The sequence below is a fragment of the Ranitomeya variabilis genome, chromosome 8 (assembly GCF_051348905.1).
Source record: "Ranitomeya variabilis isolate aRanVar5 chromosome 8, aRanVar5.hap1, whole genome shotgun sequence".
NCBI classification, from domain to species: Eukaryota; Metazoa; Chordata; class Amphibia; order Anura; family Dendrobatidae; genus Ranitomeya; species Ranitomeya variabilis.
In genome coordinates, this window is record NC_135239.1 from 206438787 (window position 1) to 206458646 (window position 19860).

At 48.5% G+C, this 19860-nt stretch overlaps 1 protein-coding gene and 1 long non-coding RNA gene across 2 annotated transcripts; one reads left to right on the plus strand and one right to left on the minus strand.

Annotated features, from left to right (window-relative positions):
* Nucleotides 1-13404: 13404 nt before the first annotated feature.
* Nucleotides 13405-15522, minus strand: LOC143787630 (uncharacterized). Its single transcript, XM_077276545.1, has one exon. The coding sequence runs from the start codon at nt 14963-14965 to the stop codon at nt 14363-14365; it is 603 nt and encodes a 200-aa protein (XP_077132660.1). The 5' UTR covers nt 14966-15522; the 3' UTR covers nt 13405-14362.
* Nucleotides 15523-16722: 1200 nt separating this feature from the next.
* Nucleotides 16723-19249, plus strand: LOC143787631 (uncharacterized). Its single transcript, XR_013218416.1, has 3 exons — nt 16723-16773; nt 18454-18509; nt 18901-19249. It is a non-coding gene; the product is annotated as an uncharacterized LOC143787631 (long non-coding RNA).
* Nucleotides 19250-19860: the final 611 nt, after the last annotated feature.

Sequence of the window (19860 nt, forward strand, 5' to 3'; positions counted from 1 at the left end):
TACCCCGCCTCCTTTATACGTAGGGAGCGGACCACGTTGAGAACAACAACAGCTCCCAGCGCCACTTCCCCGCAACTTGTGTTTCTTCCCGCTCAATTCTGCGCCATTTTCTGCAAACCGGGGCCGTCCAGGACCGGGATCTCCGGTGCATCCTGCACCCAGGACCCCCCTCTACCGACCTGCACGGAAACCGACGCCGATTTCGGCTTTCTTAACCCTGAAATCCCCGGATTGATCAGTGCATCCCCGGCCTGCCGGAGCCCTAGCGGTGGGGAGGCATGCTACTGGGGGGCGATTTACGGGGATTTACCGGGGGCGATCAGGAGGGGTCAGAGTCTGGACAAGAAGAGGAGGTTTCAGGGGACAGATGGAGATTTATTCGGGGGGTCTGGGCTCAGCCGGGCTGGAGATAGAGGGGGGTTAATTTGGTGCAAGTAACACAGAGCGCCCCCCACGTGATCTGCAGCTGGAGGGGGGTCCTGAACTTGGCACCGACGATCACATGCTGGCACTTTATATGTGGGGGGTCCTGGCACACACCCACCCTGTCTGGGGAGAAGGATCTGGGGGAAATTACCAAACTACAGGAATGAGCTGGGAACACAGATGCAGCAGAGCCGAATGTGTCACCCATCGCTGTGTGTAGTCACTCATGGCTTTCAGTGTAGATTTCTTGCAGTCCTATGTAGAATCCTGAGATGTGCAAAGTTTTTTGTATGAATTTGTAGTTTATTAGTTTATGTTGGTCGTGACAGAAAGTGACTTACCGATATATTGTAGCACATTTACCTGCAGTCCTATGTAAAACCACAGCAAATATATTCTAGAATCACTGTGAGATGCAACAAATGACAAACTCACCACTGCTACATCTGTGATAATGACAGGTGACGTAGCAGAGGTGAATTTGTTCTGGTGACTGAGCGGAGCTACCTGCTGCAAAATACATTTTCTATTACAAGTTATATGTATATTTATTATTTTAAGGCGGTGAAAATGATTATTAATAATAATAATAATAATAACAACATATTACTATTATTATAGCACCATTTATTCCATGGAGCTTTACTTAAAACAAGTGCAGTATCAAACAATACAAGTCAGGACTGGTCCAGGAGGAGAGAGGACCCTGCCCGCGAGGGCTCACAATCTACAGGGGATGGGTGAGGATACAGTAGGTGAGGGCAGAGCTGGTCATGCAGTATAAGTCCTATATACAGTATGGGACTCACCTAGTCCGCTATATAGTATGAGCCCCCACATAGCCTGTATACAGTATGAGCCTCCTATATGCAACATGAGCCCCCACATAGCTTCAAATATATAGTATGAGCCCCTATATACAGTGTAAGCCTCCACATAGCCTCCCTATATACAGTATGGTCCCCACATTGCCTCACTATACATTAGCCCCCACACAGCGACTATGTACAGTATGAGCCCCCACATATCCTCCTATACGCAGTATGAGCCTCACATAGCCCACTATATACAGTATGAGTCCACACCCAGCATCCTAAATACATTACAAGCCCCCACATAGCCCCTCTATATACATTATGAGCCCCCACATAGCCCACTATATACAGTATGAGCCCCCACATAGCCCACTATATACAGTGTGAGCCCCGACATAGCCCCCATGTATACAGTACAAGCCCCCTTTATACAGTATGAGGCCCACTATATACAGTATGAGCCTCCACATAGCTCCCTATTTACAGTGTGGGCCCCCAAATATCCCGCTAAATACAGTATGAGATCCTACATAGCCTCCTATATACAGTATTAACCCCACATAGCCTCTCCTTATACAGTGAAGCCCCTACATAGCCCCCTATATACAGTATGAGCCCCTTATACCCTCCTATGTACAGTATGAACCCCCACATAGCCTCTCTATATACAGTATGAGTCCACACCCAGCATCCTAAATACAGTACCAGCCCCCACATAGCCCCTCTATATATAGTATGAACCCCCACATATCCCACTTTATACAGTGAGCGCCCACATAGCCCACTATATACAGTATGAGCCCCCACATAGCCCACTATATACAGTATGAGCCCCCACATAGCCCACTATATACAGTATGAGCCCCCACATAGCCCACTATATACAGTGTGAGCCCCCACATAGCCCACTATATATACAGTGTGAGCCCCCACATATCCCACTATATACAGTGAGCCCGCACATAGCCCACTATATACAGTATGAGCCCCCACATAGCCCACTATATAGAGTGTGAGCCCCCACATAGCCCACTATATACAGTATGAGCCCCCACATAGCACACTATATACAGTATGAGCCCCCACATAGCCCTTTATATACAGTGTGAGCCCCCACATAGCCCACTATATACAGTGTGAACCCCCACATAGCCCACTATATACAGTATGAGCCCCCACATAGCCTCTATATACAGTAAGCCCCCACATAGCCCACTATATGCAGTGTGAGCCCCCACATAGCCTCCTATATACAGTGTGAGCCCCCACATAGCCCACTATATACAGTATGAGCCCCCACATAGCTTCTCTATATACAGTGAGCCCCCACATAGCCCACTATATACAGTGTGAGCCCCCACATAGCCTCTCTATATACAGTGTGAGCCCCCACTATATACAGTAGGGGTGAGGAACCTTCTTTCTGCCAAGGGCCGTTTGGATATTTATACCATCCTTCGGGGGCCGTACAAATTGTGCACTAGCTCCACCCATAAAGTACGTCCTGACTCCGGCACTGGCGCCTTTCATTGCGCGCCTCAACGTTCAGTAGTGAACCCCACTTGAACGAGTTCACAGAGCAAGAAGAGATTAAGGCGCCCCGTCCTCCACCATTACATTCCCTGCTATCTGCATCCTGAGGATACGAATGGCGGTGACGGCGGCGGTGGCGGTGGCGTGCCGGAGCACGGTGTGGGCCACTGTTTTCAGCCCTTCGGTTGGCTCGGTCTGCCGGCCGCACGTTGCCCAGATCTGCCTAGAGATGACTTTTAAAGGGATTGTCTCGTTTGCTGAACTATGTCCTTTAAGCAGTTTTTCCCCCAGAATTACCCAGTAATCAGCGTTTATCTTCTCTCTCACAGACAGGTGACAACTTATTTTAGAAATAACCCTGTAACCTGCCGACCCCCCAGGACCCCGCTCTCTTAGCCCGAGCTTCCCCAATGTCTGTAGGACAGATGGTTCTATTGAGATCAATTGAATTGGACGCATTGTAACGGCCGTGCTCTTGTTAATTTGCTATGGAGGGGCGCAGGGCCGGGAGTGGATGGGGTACAGGGATTTTTTAAAGGACAACAACCCCTTTATGGATTGGGGATCATTTTTGTAATTTTACAGGGAGGAACCGACAGACAGAAGAGGGAACACTATATGGTCGCTGTGCAGTCTAATCGTTCATTATAATACACAAATCCACCTACTTTGGAGGGAGATGTGGCCCCCTGACCTCTAGGGCCCCTGGGCGGCTGCACAGGTTGCACCAATGGTACGTCCACCCCTGTGCAGAGGTCCGACGTCTGGTGGCCATATTTCCAACCTTAGAGAATGGAAGATGGGTGATAACTTGCAGTCTTGGGCACAGAGCTTTAATTTGGTGGCGCAATAGGGAAATGTTATGAAGTGGCGCTCTGCACATGGGTCTCAGGGCTCTTTATGTCTCAGACTCTCCAGCCCTGTGTGATTTCCCAGTCCATAGAGGACCTTTTTTATTGGTCCAGACTAGGGTGGTCATGTGACCCTGATGACATAACTGTCTTAGCGCTGATGATGTCATTGCACCAATGATGAGCGGTCGGATTTCCATCTTCCCCCAGTAATTGTGGAATATGGAGGATAAGCGAAAAAACCTCTGCAGCATCGCCTCTGTTGCTGCAAGTTCCAGTGACTGCTGTGGAGAAATGGACCACAAACTGCAGCTAATCATGGGGTCTCAGCAGCGGGGGCTTCCTGGGATCAGTTTACGTCTTTGACCCTTCCAAGGCTCCGTTCAGATCTTGCTAGAAACATTTTTACTTCCATACTAAAAACCTGCAACAATCACAATCGGCGGAATCCGTCTGCTTCCGTTTTCATTACAGATGCAGCAGATCACGTATTCAGATCGTTTGTTCCATCTTAGGAATGTTTACATGGAAATGGGAAAGAAAAGGACTGTGCCAAGCAGAGGCAGAACAAGAGTCCGATGGGCCCGGCGCAAAGATTGGATGTGGGCCTCTCCCCATCCTGATATATACCAGCTTAAATGCAGGGGCGGACACAGACAGCGTGGGGCCCCTGAGCAGGAAATGTGTCCGGGCCCCCCTCCTTTTAAGGTAACAAAGATATATATATATATATACATACACACACACTAAGGGACTGTGCTATACATAAGTGAGTACGCTATATACTAAGGGACTGTGTTAGACATAATAGTCGATAATAACGTCTTTCTCCACCTCCTCGTTCCTAAATCCAATATAAATCTCCTATTCTCCCATCCCAATCCCCCACAGCCCTCATTGTCCTCCTCCCCCCCCCATCCCATTATTGCCCTCTCCCCCACCCCCATGATTGCCCTCTTCACCACCTCCATTATTGCTCTCTCCCCACCACCCGATTATTGCCCGTCAGGGCCGGACTGGGACTAAAATTCAGCCCTGGCATTTGAAGTTACACAGGCCCACTTGTCACATGGTGACTGTATAATATCTTTGTATATTTGTAGGCAGGGCCGGTTTTAGGCAAAGTTTATAATGGGGCCCAAAATGCTAACATATTGCACATCACACAGAAGCATTTCTGTTGTATTTACATGCACTGATCTCAGGCCGCTAAATGAGTTTGATCGACAATACTGAAGTTGTTCAACACTTGTTTCCCGGCCTCTTTCCACCAGCTGAGGAATAATGATGGGACAGAACGATCACTAATAGATCACTAACAGATCACCATACAGTATCATGTTATCAGCAGCACATCTACAGTTTACACCGGCGACGTCCTGCTGAGAACAAGGATTTTTATTCCGGCAAAAACAATCTGAATATGCAGCATTTTGCTCGTTTAGTATAATACAACCCATAGTCCTCCATATATTATAATGTGCACCTCAGTCCTCCATATAGTATAATACACTCCCTATAGTCCTCCATATATTAAAATACACTGCTCAGTCCTCTATAGAGCATAATACACTCCTCATAGTGTTCCATATAGTATAATGCACCGCCATAGTCATCATAGTCATCCATGTAGTACAATTCACTTCCTATAGTATAATGCACCCCATAGTTCTTCATATAGTATAACGTATTCCCCATAGTCATCGATACAGTATAATACAGCCCACATACAGTATAATGCAGCCACCACCCTACAGAATATAATGCAGCCACCTCAGAGTATAATGCAGCCAGCCCAGAGTATAATGCAGCCACCCCAGAGTATAATGTAACCCCCCATATTATAAAATGCAGCCCCCCCCCATAGAGTATGATGCAATCACCCCTCATAGAATATAAATATAATACAGCCTCCCATAGAATATAATGTAGCCCCGAATAGACTAGAATACAGCCCACCTCCCCATAGAATATAATGCAGCCCCATCAAAGAGTATGATACAATCATCCCTCATAAAATCTAATACAGCCCCCCATAGAATATAATAGAGCCCACCTCCCCATAATATATAATGTAGCCCCCCATAGAATATAATGCAGCCCCCCATAGTATATAAGACAGCCTCCCCCATAGAATATAATATACCCCCCCATAGTATATAACACAGCCTCCCCCATAGAATAGAATATACCACCCTATAGTATATAACACAGCCATATAGTATATAACACGGCCTCCCCCATAGAATATAATATACCTCCCATAGTATATATCAAAGCCCGCATACAATATAGCACAACTTGCATAGTATATAGCACAGCCTGCATAACATAGCACAGCCCACGTAGTAGTATACAGCACAGGCCGTGTAGTAGAGTACAGCACAGCCCGCGTAGTAGTATACAGCACAGCCCGCGTAGTAGTATATACAGCACAGCCCGTGTAGTAGTATATATAACACAGCCCGCGTAGTAGTATACACAGCACTGCCCACACAGTGGTATATACACAGCACAGCCCACACAGTGGTATATATACAGCACAGCCCACATGGTGGTATATACACAGCACAGCCCACACAGTGGTACATACACAGCACAGCCCGCACAGTGGTATATACACAGCACAGCCCACACAGTGATACATATACAGCACAGCCCACACAGTGGTATATACACAGCACAGCCCACACAGTGGTATATACACAGCATAGTCCACACAGTGTTATATACAAAGCACAGCCCACACAGTGGTATATACACAGCACAGCCCACACGGTGGTATATACACAGCACAGCCCACACGGTGGTATATACAGCACAGCCCACATGGTGGTATATACACAGCACAGCCCACACGGTGGTATATACAGCACAGCCCACACAGTGGTATATACAGCACAGCCCACATGGTGGTATATACAGCACAGCCCACATGGTGGTATATACACAGCACAGCCCACACGGTGGTATATACAGCACAGCCCACACAGTGGTATATACAGCACAGCCCACACGGTGGTATATACAGCACAGCCCACACAGTGGTATATACAGCACAGCCCACACAGTGGTATATACAGCACAGCCCACACGGTGGTATATACAGCACAGCCCACACAGTGGTATATACAGCACAGCCCACACGGTGGTATATACAGCACAACCCACATCTCATCCCCCCGATAATGGCTCCACAGTCCAGTTAAAAAAAAACATAAAAACAAACCGCTCTCCTCACCTTTCCTCTTGCCCGCGCTGCTCCCTGCTCCTGTCTCAGCGGCTGCAGTCTGCCCGGGACACAGCAGGTGCGCGATGACATCATCGCGCACCCGCAGTCAGAGGCAGAGCGGGGAGTGATGGGAGTGGGAGCGTCAGCGGACGCTCTCTCCTCCATCATTGCATTCAACTATACCGACGTCATAGACGCCGGTATAGTTGAATGCGGCGGCACTGACAGGGGGAGGGGAAGAGTGCGGCGGCGGCACTGGTGGGGGGGGGGGAGAGTGCAGCGGCCCACTACTGGCACCGGCCCTTCTGGCATTTGCCAGAAGTGCCCGATGGCCAGTCCGGCCCTGTAATGCCCATTCACCACCTCCATCATTTTCTCCTCCCCCACCACCACTATCATTGCCCTCTCCGTCAACCCAATCATTGCCTTCTGCCCCATCACCCGAATCATTGCCCTCTCCTCCACCTACACACGCACACACAGCACCATTCACCTCTCTGCATACACACCTCACCTCACCTCTGCGCACAGTATCCTGAAGCTCCACCATCGCCGGCAGCTTCCTGCTCGCACAGCCGCGCCGCTGAATGATGATGTCATTCAGCCGCTGCTGTGTGAGACAGGAAGCACAGGCAGAAAGCAGGGCGGATCCATTCCCTGCAGCTCCGCTCTGCTGCCATTTTCTCTTGCAGGCCGCGGAGCTGCAGGGATTGCTCCCTGCCCGCCGCACATGAGGGCAATCTGGCCAGGGGAGCCTCAGGGCCGGATAAACTGGCCAGATTGTCCCCAATATTACCCGCCCTGCAGGCAGAGACGGTTATAGGCAAAATTTAAAATGGGGCCCCAAATGCTAACATATTGCACATCACACAGAAGCATTTCTGCTGTATTTACAAGCGCTGTGTTCAGGCCGCTAAATGAGTGTGATCGACAATATTGAAATTGTTTTAACACTTGTTTCCCGGCCTCTTTCCACCAGCTGAGGAATAATGATGGGACAGAACGATCACTAATGGATCACTAACAGATCACCATACAGTATCATGTTATCAGCAGCACATCTACAGTTTACACCGGCGATGTGCTGCTGATAACAAGGATTTCTGTTCCGGCATAAACAATCCAATCACTTGATGAATAGGCAGCATTTTGCTTGTTTAGTATAATACTCCTCCACATAGTCCTCCATATAGTGTAATGTGCACCATAGTCCTCCATATTGTAAAATGCACACCTCATAGTACTCCATATAATATAGTATAATGCACCCCATAGTTTTTCATATAGTGTAATGTATTCCCCATAGTCCTCCATATAATATAATACACTCCCCATAGTCCTCCATATAGTATTATACACTTCCCATAGTCCTCCACATAGTATAATAAACTCCTCATAGTGCTCCATATTATATAATGCACCGCCATAGTCATCCATGTAGTACAATTCACTTCCCATAGTATAATGCACCACATAGTTCTTCATATAGTATAATGTATTCCCCATAGTCCTCGATACAGTATAAAGCAGCCCACATATAGTATAATGCAGCCACCCCACAGAGTATAATGCAACCACCCCACAGAGTATAATGTAACCCCCCCATAGAATATAATGAAGCCCCCTCATATAGTATAATGTAGCCCCTCAGAGTATGATATATAGCACAGCCCACGTAATATATAGCACAGCCATTTAATATATAGTACAGCCCACGTAGTATATAGCACAGCCACGTAGTATATAGCACTGCCACATAGTGTATAGCACTGCCACATAATGTATAGCACAGCCACATAGTATATAGCAGAGCCACGTAGTATATAGCACAACCACATCATATATAGCACAGCCAAGTATATAGCTCAACCCATGTAGCATATAGCACAGCCACGTAGTATATAGCACAGCCCATGTAGTATATAGCACAGCCAAGTAGTATATAGCATAGCCCACGTGGCACATAACACAGCCCACGTAGCGTGTATCACAGCCATGTAGTATATAGCACAGCCAAGTAGTATACAGCACAGCCCATGTAGCATATAGCAGAGCCACGTAGTATATAGCACAACCACGTCATATATAGCACAGCCAAGTAGTATATAACACAGCCAAGTAGTATATAGCTCAGCCCATGTATAGCATATACGGTAAAACAGCCCACGTAGCATATAGCACAACCATGTAGTATATAGCACAGCCCACGTAGCATATAAAACCGCCCACGTAGTGTATAGCACAGCCACATCGTATATAGCACAGCCAAGTAGTATATAGCACAGCCAAGTAGTATATAGCACAGCCACGTAGAATATAGCACAGCCCACATAGTATATATCACAGCCAAGTAGTATATAGCACAGCCCATGTAGCATATAACACAGCCCACGTAGCATATAGCACAGCCATGTAGTATATAACACAGCCCACGTAGTATATAGCACAGACAAGTAGTATATTGCACAGCTCATGTAGCATATAGCACAGCCCACATAGCACATAGCACAGTCATGTAGTATATAACACAGCCACGTAGTATATAACACAGCCACGTAGTATATAGCAGCCACATAGTGTATAACACAGCCCACATCCCCCGAGAGTGGCCCCACAGTCCAGTATTCACTGTTATAGTTAAAAAAAAAACACTCACCTCTCCTCGTGCCCACGCTGCGCTGCTCCCTGCTCCTGTCTCGACAGCTGCACTGCCTGACACACAGTGAGTGTGCAAGAATGTCATCGCACACCCGCATTGTCAGAGGCAGAGCGGGGAATGATGGGAGAGGGAGCGTCAGCTGACGTTCTCTCCTCCATCATTGCTTTGAACTGTACCGGCAGATGCCGGTATAGTTCAATGTTGCTGGGGAGTCGACGCTGGCGGCAGGCGGGCCCCCCTGCCTCACAGGGGCCCCATAGCGGCTGCATGATGTGCCGCTAGCTAAGGGCCCCTGGGTGAGTGGGGGCCCTAGGCAGCTGCCTGCCCCTAATCGCCGGCCCTGCCTGCAGGGACCCCCGGAGCCTCCGGGCCTACCTGCACCGATTGAAACGGCGGTATATCCGCCCATGCTTAAGTGACATATATTATATATGTCTCCCATCCTGATATATACACTGCTCAAAAAAATAAAGGGAACATTAAAATCCCACATCCTAGATATCTCTGAATGAAATATTCCAGTTGAAAATTTGTATTCATTACATAGTGGAATGTGTTCAGAACAATAAAACATAACAATTATCAATGTAATTCAAAGTGAATATCCCATGGAGGTCTGGATTTGGAATGATGCTAAAAATCAAAGTGGAAAATCAAATTACAGGCTGATCCAACCTCAATGGAAATGCCTCATGACAAGGAAAAGATGCTCAGTAGTGTGTGTGGCCTCCACGTGCCTGTATGACCTCCATACAACGCCTGGGCATGCTCCTGATGAGACGGCAGATGGTCTCCTGAGGGATCTCCTCACACCTGGACTAAAGCATCCCCCAAGTCTTGGACAGTCTGTGGTGCAATGTGACGGTGGTGGATGGAGCGAGACATGATGTCCCAGATGTGCTCAATCGGATTCAGGTCTGGGGAATGGGCGGACCAGTCCATAGCTTCAATGCCTTCATCTTGCAGGAACTGCTGACACACTCCAGCCACATGAGGTCTGGCATTGTCCTGCATTAGGAGGAACCCAGGGCCAACCGCACCAGCATATGGTCTCACAAGGGGTCTGAGGATCTCATCTCGGTACCTAATGGCAGTCAGGCTACCTCTGGCGAGCACATGGAGGGCTGTGCGGCCCTCCAAAGAAATGCCACCCCACACCATTACTGACCCACTGGCAAACCGGTCATGCTGAAGGATGTTACAGGCAGCAGATCGCTCTCCACGGCGTCTCCAGTCTCTGTCACGTCTGTCACATGTGCTCAGTGTGAACCTGCTTTCATCTGTGAAGAGCACAGGGCGCCAGTGGCGAATCTGCCAATCCTGGTGTTCTGTGGCAAATGCCAAGCGTCCTGCACGGTGTTGCGCTGTGAGCACAACCCTCATCTGCGGACGTCGAGCACTCAGACCATCCTCATGGAGTCGGTTTCTAACCGTTTGTGCAGACACATGCACATTTATGACCTGCTGGAGGTCATTTTGCAGGGCTCTGGCAGTGCTCCTCCTGTTCATCCTTGCACATAGGCTGAGGTAGCGGTCCTGCTGCTGGGTTGTTGCCCTCCTACGGCCCCCTCCACATCTCCTCGTGTACTGTCCTGTCTCCTGGTAGCGCCTCCAGCCTCTGGACACTACGCTGACAGACGCAGCAAACCTTGCCACAGCTCACATTGATGTGCCATCCTGGATGAGCTGCACTACCTGAGCCACTTGTGTGGGTTGTAAAGTCCGTCTCATGCTACGAGTGTGAAAGCACAACCAACATTCAAAAGTGACCAAAACCTCAGCCAGAAAGCATTGGTACTGAGATGTGGTCTGTGGTCCCCACCTGGAGAACCACTACTTTATTGAGGGGGTCTCGATAATTGCCAATAATTTCCATCTGTTGTCTATTCCATTTGCACAACAGCATGTGACATTGATTGTCAATCAGTGTTGGTTCCTAAGTGGACAGTTTGATTTCACAGAAGTTTGATTTACTTGGAGTTATATTCTGTTGTTTAAGTGTTCCCTTTATTTTTTTGAGCAGTGTGTCTCCCATCCTGATATATGTCCCCCATCCTGGTATATATGTCCCCCATCCTGATATATATATGTCCGCCTTCCTGGTATATATGTCCCCCATCCTGATATATATGTCCCCCTTCCTCATGTATATGTCCCCATCCTGATATATATGTCTCCCATCCTGGTATACATGTCTCCCATCCCGGTATATATGTCCCCCATCCTGATATATATGTCCCCCTTCCTCATGTATATGTCCCCATCCTGGTATACATGTCTCCCAACCCGGTATATATATCTCCCATCCTGGTATATGTCCCCCATGCTGATATATGTCCCCCATCCTGATATATATATCCCCATCCTGATATGTATGTCCCCCATCGTGATATGTATGTCCCCCATACTGATATATATGTCCCCCATCCTGGTATATGTGTCCCCCATCCTGGTATATATGTCCCCCATCCTGGTACATGTGTCCCCCATCCGGATATATGTGTCCCCCATCCTGGTATATATGTCCCCATCCTGATATATATGTCCCCATCCTGATATATATGTCCCCCATCCTGATATATATGTCCCCCATCCTGGTACATGTGTCCCCCATCCTGATATATATATCCCCATCCTGGTATATATGTCCCCATCCTGATATATATGTCCCCCATCCTGGTATATATGTCTCCCATCCTGATATATGTCTCCCATCCTGATATGTGTCTCCCATCCTGGTACATATGTCCCCCATCCTGATATATATGTCTCCCATCCTGATATATATGTCTCCCATCCTGGTACATATGTCCCCCATCCTGATATATATGTCCCCCATGCTGATATATATGTCCCCCATCCTGGTATATGTGTCCCCCTTCCTCATGTATGTGTCCCCCATCCTGGTACATGTGTCCCCCATCCTGGTATATATGTTCCCCTGTTCTGCCGCTGTTCTTTAAAGTTTCAATCCCTTGGACCCATTACTTTTAGACAAGAGATGTCCAGATTGCCAGAATTCGGGAGGCGTCTGAGGAGGTCCGCACCACCCTTGTCTGACTTCCGTGGACCACCCACATAGGTGCCAAACCAGGGCCCTCGGAATCTTTTTACTCAACGCTAATGTCTACAATAATTTAATAGAGCGTTTTACATTTTTGTCTCCAACTAGTTTATTTTAAAATAATTGGGTGATCAGACAGACCCCTTTAATATCTATAGGACGCTCATAGTGTTTGGCCTCATTCAGACGTCTGTTTTCCTCATGGGCAAAAAAACGGAGCGATTATATTGATCAGAGTTTAGTCCGAGTGTCATCAGTTTTTCTCGTACGTGAAGAAAAAATAAAACGAAAAGTTTTTGCACTTTCTCCCATGTGACATAGAAATCAGACTGCACTCGGACGCCATCTGAGCGCTGTATGTTTTTCATGGACTCATACACTTGCATTGCCGATTCTGAGCCGACGCTCGGATTGAAATCAGACTTGTCTGCGATTTTGCCCTCATCACTCGGTCTGTGGGAAATCACGTGACTGGTCCCATAGACTCACAGGTACGAGTACTACCACAAACATGGAGACCACTCGTATGTGAGAGCCGTACATCTGTACCAGTTACAAAATGGAGAACATGCTCCATTGTTACAGGGTTAAAAGTGCCTGTTCTGCTCCTCAGGGAGGGTCCCAGGGGTCGGCGCCCCCCACCCAACAGCAATTGATCCAGCTATCCCGTGGATGGGCCAGAACTTCTTTTTCACCCGACAACCCCTTTAAGTACTTTTGGCCCAGACACCCTCATTGTCTGCACTTATTATCTCCGCCTCAATATTCGGAATATGTCGGCGCTATAGCGGAACAATTATTATTAATAAAAAAAATCACAAAGGTTTAAACAAGTTGTTTTTTTTTTAATTCAGCATAAAAAATAACATAAAATACATAAAAGATAAAATTATAAAGTGCAAAATAAAGAGCAACAGAAAATCTACAAAAGGAATGAAGGGTCCCGAGGAGAGAAAGAACAGTAAAGAAAAGGAGAAGGAGAGTAAAGAGGAGGAGAAGGGTAAAGAGGAGAAGGAGATGAAGAAAGGATGAGAGAAAAAAGAGAAGAGAAGAGGAAAGAAGAGATGGAGAAGAGGAGAGGAAAGAAGATGAAGAATAAGAAAAGGGGAAGAGGAAAGAGATGGGGAAGAGGAGGAGATAAGAAGAGGAAAGAGGAGATGGAGAAGAGTAAGGAGGAGAGGAAAGAGGACGGAGGAGGAGATGAAGAATAAGAGGAAAGAGGACGGAGGAGGAGATGAAGAATAAGAGGAAAGAGGACGGAGGAGGAGATGAAGAATAAGAGGAAAAAGAAGGATAAAGCAGAGGAGGAAGAGGAAGAAAGCGGAGAAGAGTAAAGAGAGGAAAGAAGACAGAAGGAGGAGGAGATGAAGATTAAGAAAAGGAGAAGAGGAAGAGAAGGGGGAGGAGATAAAGAAAGAGGAGAAGGGAAAATAGAAGAACCCCCGAGAGGTCTCACTGTCCGGCGCCTCCTCCTGCCACTTCACAGCTGTCACCGAGGCCACGCCCCTGGAACGCCGTCGCTAGGGTGACAGCTTCTCTCCGGCCAATCAAGTGGCGCCGATTGTGTGAAAGTTCCGAGCAGAATGAGTGCGGATACATTGTGTCCGGGCGGCGGCTCCGGGCAGGTCCTGTGCCGCGGTGTCCGGGGCCGTGGTGTCCTGTGCCGCGGTGTCCGGGCGGTGGTATCCGGCCTCGGCCTCTCGGGGTGACGGGCGATCTCGGGACACGATCACATCTTTGCACAAACACGAGAACAGAGCGCTCCGGTCGGCGGTCTCCTCCTCACCGCCTCCTGGATTTGGGCTTCGCCGTCTTCTTCACCTTCTTGCCCCCCGCACTCGCCGCCGCCGCCTTCTTCTTGCTGCTCTTCTTGGGCTTCTCCTTCTTGGCTTTCTTGTGGCTCTTCTTCGCGGCGCTGCTGGCACTTGTAGTCCTCCTGGCCGCCGCCGCCGGTTTGGGGGCCGCCTTCCTCTCCGGGGTGCCCCCGCCCTCCAGCTTCTTCTTGTTGAGGCGGAAGGAGCCGTTGGCCCCGACCCCCTTCACCTGCAGCAGGGTGTCGTTCTGCACCAGCGCCTTCACCGAGTACTTCAGGTAGGTGCGGCCGTTCTGCTGGTCGAACCAGGACACGTTCTTGGCCTCGCCGTAGATCTTGGCCAGGGAGGAGCCGTTCCTCTCGCCCAGTTTGCGGATGGTGTCCACCACCAGTTGGCTGTACCTGCCCGGCTGGTTCTTCTTTTTGCCCTTCTTCTTAGAAGCCCCCGATGAGGCTGCAGCCGCCTTCTTCCTCCTGGAGCTTCTCTTCCCCGCGGGGGTCTCATCCTCCCCATCATCGCCCTCATCCTCCTCCTCAGTGGTGGGCACGTTCTCCTCCAGCTCCAGCGCCATCTCCGGCTCTGCAAATCGCGCTGCTGCTTACTGTGGGCTCTGCAGATGCTCTGCTCTGTGGATTGCTCTGCAGATTCTCTGCTCTGTAATTTGCTCTGCAGATCGCTCTGCTCTGTGGATTGCTCTGCAGATCGCTCTGCTCTGTGGATCGCTCTGCTCTGTGGATTGCTCTGCAGATCGCTCTGCTCTGTGGATCGCTCTGCTCTGTGGATTGCACTGCAGATCGCTCTGCTCTGTAATTTGCTCTGCAGATGCTCTGCTCCGTGGATTGTTCTGTAGATTCTCTGCTCTGTGGATTGCTCTGCAGATTGCTCTGCTCTGTAATTTGCTCTGCAGATGCTCTGCTCCGTGGATCGCTCTGCTCTGTGGATTGTTCTGCAGATTCTCTGCTCTGCAGATTCTCTGCTCCGTGGATTGCTCTGCAGATGCTCTGCTCCGTGGATTGCTCTGCAGATGCTCTGCTCCGTGGATTGCTCTGCAGATGCTCTGCTCCGTGGATTGTTCTGCAGATGCTCTGCTCCGTGGATTGCTCTGCTCCGTGGATCGCTCCCGATGTGCCGCTCCTGCCCCTGCACCGCGGCTCTTGTACTGACAGAGCGGACCACGTTGAGAACAACAACATCCTCAGCCTGTCTCTGCAGGAACTTGTGTTTCTTCCGTCCCCTTTGCCGCCCTGTATCCCCTCATCTGACACCCCCCCACTGCCGATGACCCCCAATTCCTGCAGTCCAAACGCTTCTTTTTGCAACCCACCACGACTCCCCTGCAGAATCCCCCCAGAAATCACCAATAGGCAGAAAATAAAAGGTGCTCCCTATGTCAGTGATGCAGCCAGGGGTAGGGGGCTGTACATTACCCCTCTATTTCTCAGTCTCCCCAATGTTTTTATTATGATTAAAACCAGGGGTGCAGAGAGAACCCCCCACAGATGCCGCCGGATCCCATCACGGGGGGGTCGTTAAATTGGGACATTTAAATAAAAGGGTTTAATTTCTCTGAACTAACACAGTTTGCGCCCTCTGGTGGAGGAATGGAGGAAGCGCACACCATGAAAACTAAAAATCTAAATTTAACAGAAGGACCCGCCTCATCCTGATCTACTGAGCCCCAGGATTGTGATGTAGCCCTGCAAGAGAGCGGGGTCCAGGGACCCAAATGCCCCTATTGCTCTTATGGCTTGTGCGGAGGAGGGTGCCCCCTAATATCTCCACACAAGCAGCACAATGGCTCTCTGTGCACTGTCCTGAGATCTGACAAGGGCCCTGGTACCAGATCACTTGGAGCCATTTTTCCTATTGCTCCCAAATGTCCTGATTTTTTGAACCATTGGTGGCCATGACCTCGGTCACACGACCCACTCACATCCCCCATGGTGGATCTCACTGGGGCAGTCTGTGAATTATAAGGGTACTGATATGGAGCAGACACATTATTGTAAGCCTCCAAGACCCCTGCAAAGCCACAATGATGACCAGTGTCCATTTATGATTTTTCAGATGCAACAAAATCAATGACGTGAACATTGAAGATTAATAATAACCTGTCTTGATATTCCGGACCCCCCATTCCCTTAGTAACCCTGGTCGCTCTTCTCTGCACCCGCTCTGGTTCACCTGTGTCCTTATATACCAGAGACACAGATTGTACCCAGTATTCTGTGTGGCCGCACTAGTGACTCGTATAGAGGCCAAACTAAATTCTCATCACTCGAGCGTCTCTGCCTCTTTTAATGCATCCTATTATTTTATTTGCCTTGGCAGCTGCTGCCCGACCCTGAACTGGAGTTTACCGTTCACCCATAGACCCAGGTCTGTAACTTTAAATTATCCTCCTCTGTGATGATTACCCTGCGAAGTTTATTATCATCTGCAAATATTGAAATTCTACTCTGTACGTCCCCTACAAGGTCATTAATACATAGTAAAAAGAAGAGGGCCCAGTACTGACCCCTGTGGCAGCCCACTGCTGTCACCCAAGGGTCTTCCATCCACTCTTTGGTTCCAATCAGTAAGCGAGTTGTTAACCCAGTAACATTTGTACTGCACATGTGCTGGTATCTTGTGCTATTGAGGACTATCGAGGTGTCGGAGAGCCTCATTCACACTGGGACGCTGCTATTCATGCTGGCAGTGAGATTGGGCATTAGCTAGTAGAGTAGTGATGGAGCTGGGCACAGTACGCCTGGCAGCAGCACACATGCCCACGATATGGAGGAGGCTGGCAGTGATATAGAGAGACATCATAATGCCAATCAACACTGGAAAGGCGGGAATAGACATTGGACTGACTCTCCCGCATGCAGCACCGCCCACCTGACTCTCCCGCATGCAGCACCGCACACCTGACTCTCCCACATGCAGCACCGCCCACCTGACTCTCCCACATGCAGCACCGCCCACCTGACTCTCCCACATGCAGCACCGCCCACCTGACTCTCCCGCATGCAGCACCGCCTGACTCTAGTTCTAATTAGACTATAGCAGGCACCATTGATTTTACAGCATCTGAAAAGTCCTACAGGGTTATGTGGTAACTATGTGGTAATTATTCCAGGTGATCTATTTTCTTTAAAGGGGTATACCACGGATGACAGCTGGCGGGGTCATGCAGATTCCACTTCTGCCATCAATATGTCACGGATGACATCAATGAGGTCACTTAGATCCGACCACTGTCACCAATATGTATGGATGACATCCAGGGGGTCACTTAGATCCCACCAGCGTCACCAGTTTCTGCCTCCATTCACCAGGACAATTACACAATTGACTGACGAGTGGTGGACGAGGCCGCATCTGCTTCCACTAGTAGGCCAGTTATTGGGGAACTCACAGTGAGTGTATGATATATACACCTCCAACACATGGAGGGGAAAAAAAATATATATATAATCTTTATTTTAAGATAGCGCCACCATATTCCGCAGCGCTTTACAGTTTTCACACATTATCATCGCTGTCCCCGATGGGGCTCACAATCTAAATTCCGTATCAGTATGTCTTTGGAATGTGGGAGGAAACCGGAGAACCTGGAGGAAACCCACGCAAACACGGGAAGAACATACAAACTCCTTGCAGATGTTGTCCTTGGTGGGATTTGAACCAGGACTGAGCCACCGTGCTGCCAACTCCGCGGCTGCCACCACCAATCATTTATATAGGCCTATTGGATACTTGTTACAGGTAGCGCATGTCTTCAGGGGTGCGGTTTACTGAGCAAAAGGAACAGAGATATTACATTTTATATTTAATCCGGAAAGGTAGGCAGTGTTTATAAAAGATATAAAAAGATGTTACAAAACGGGAAGAAAGCAATACAATATGTACAGTCACATAAGATGAAAAGGAACAACAAAAGAGAAGTACTGAGCCTGATGTTGCAGGAATGGCTCTAATTTTTATGAAGGGAAACACTCCGATTAGGAAAATGGGACACACTCACAGAGAACTGTCTTCCAGAATGAACAATGACCAATTTTTCTTTATTAGATCAAGGTTACACAGACATACCGCTCCTTGGTCGGCTCATATGAGGGCTGGTTGTGGTAAGTGCTAGGTCTTTAGAATTTAATGAGATCCCTAACTTTCAGGAGTTTTTCACCGCTGGAGGTCCCAGGCGGTAGATATCGTCATCATGTTTATTGCGATTTTACTTTTATATATAGACAAAACTTTGCATGGATAGTATCATCCATCAACCTGATATTATGTTGGAGGGGATAGAATAGTCTTATAGAGATGTGAGTGAAGGCGTTGTGGGTCTCCGTCAAAAATATTTCTCCATTAAATATCAGATTCATGCAAACTCCAATATTCATGACTAACCACCAGCTCCAAAAGGGCTAAAAATCTTTTGAACAGAGGAAGCCCCTGTACGTCTCCACCTCTGTCTAAACTGATCTCAATCTTTGTGTCTTTCTCTCATCTCTGTGGTAGTTACCAGGTCATTGCAGGAGGTCCCTACTACAATGGACGGAGAAGGGTCAGCTCTCTCACATCCCAGCTATAATTTCTCTCTTCCCCAGCTCTATAAATGCAGTGGGCACCAACACTTGGTCAAGTTTCTGGACAATTCCCCACTCTGGCTTTCGGTTGGTGTCCCGGCCCCAAGCAGGACTTACCCCTTTAAGGGCGATTCTGTGTGATTGTCCTCACCGTTCAGCCTATTTAATGTGGATGTTATTCATTACTATGTCGTCTACTGTATCACATACCCTCAGCATTGTGCAATACCTGCAGGGATGGCCGCATTGTGGGGGGCTACGTCGCCCTTGAGTGCAAGCTCTGCCGACAGATGTTGATCAGAAGGGATCGTTTTCTCAGTGGCGATGAGCTGCTCCCGGGGGTCCCATGCCAAGGAAAAACCGGAGAAGCGTCGTATTGTGGCTGAATGACGATATGCTATCAGATTAATATCTGACGTTCCATTAATAAGGTGAAGAAACGATTTGGAAATTGGGGCAACAACATACAATTCTGGCTGTATCATTTATGAAGTCAACGTCCCCCTGAACCTAACCACAGCCACCACTAGGGGGAGCTCACTGTACAGGGATTTACACATCTATAAGTGTGTGCAGTGAGCGCCACCTAGTGGCGGCTGCAGGGAGCAGTTATGTAGGGTCCTGAAGCCGTTCAGCCGCAGAGCCCCCTCTGACCACAAGTCTATAGGCTTTTGGTGGGACCATATTAAATGAAGATTTTGGGGGGCTCCCAATTATTTTTGCAGTTATGTAAAATTCAAGCAGCGATAATGTAGTACCCAGTGGCAATAAAGCAGAAAGGTCACATTGTTACTTGGATAATGTCTATTCTGCATGTCCCATATGTCTGTCACAGACATCGGAGGTTGGAGTGATAATGCACTACCACCTTCTACCACTAGGTGGCACTGTA

Bases quoted from the DNA above. Each gene is read 5' to 3' on its own strand.
- LOC143787630 (XM_077276545.1), bottom strand. From the start codon at position 14,965: ATGGCGCTGGAGCTGGAGGAGAACGTGCCCACCACTGAGGAGGAGGAT.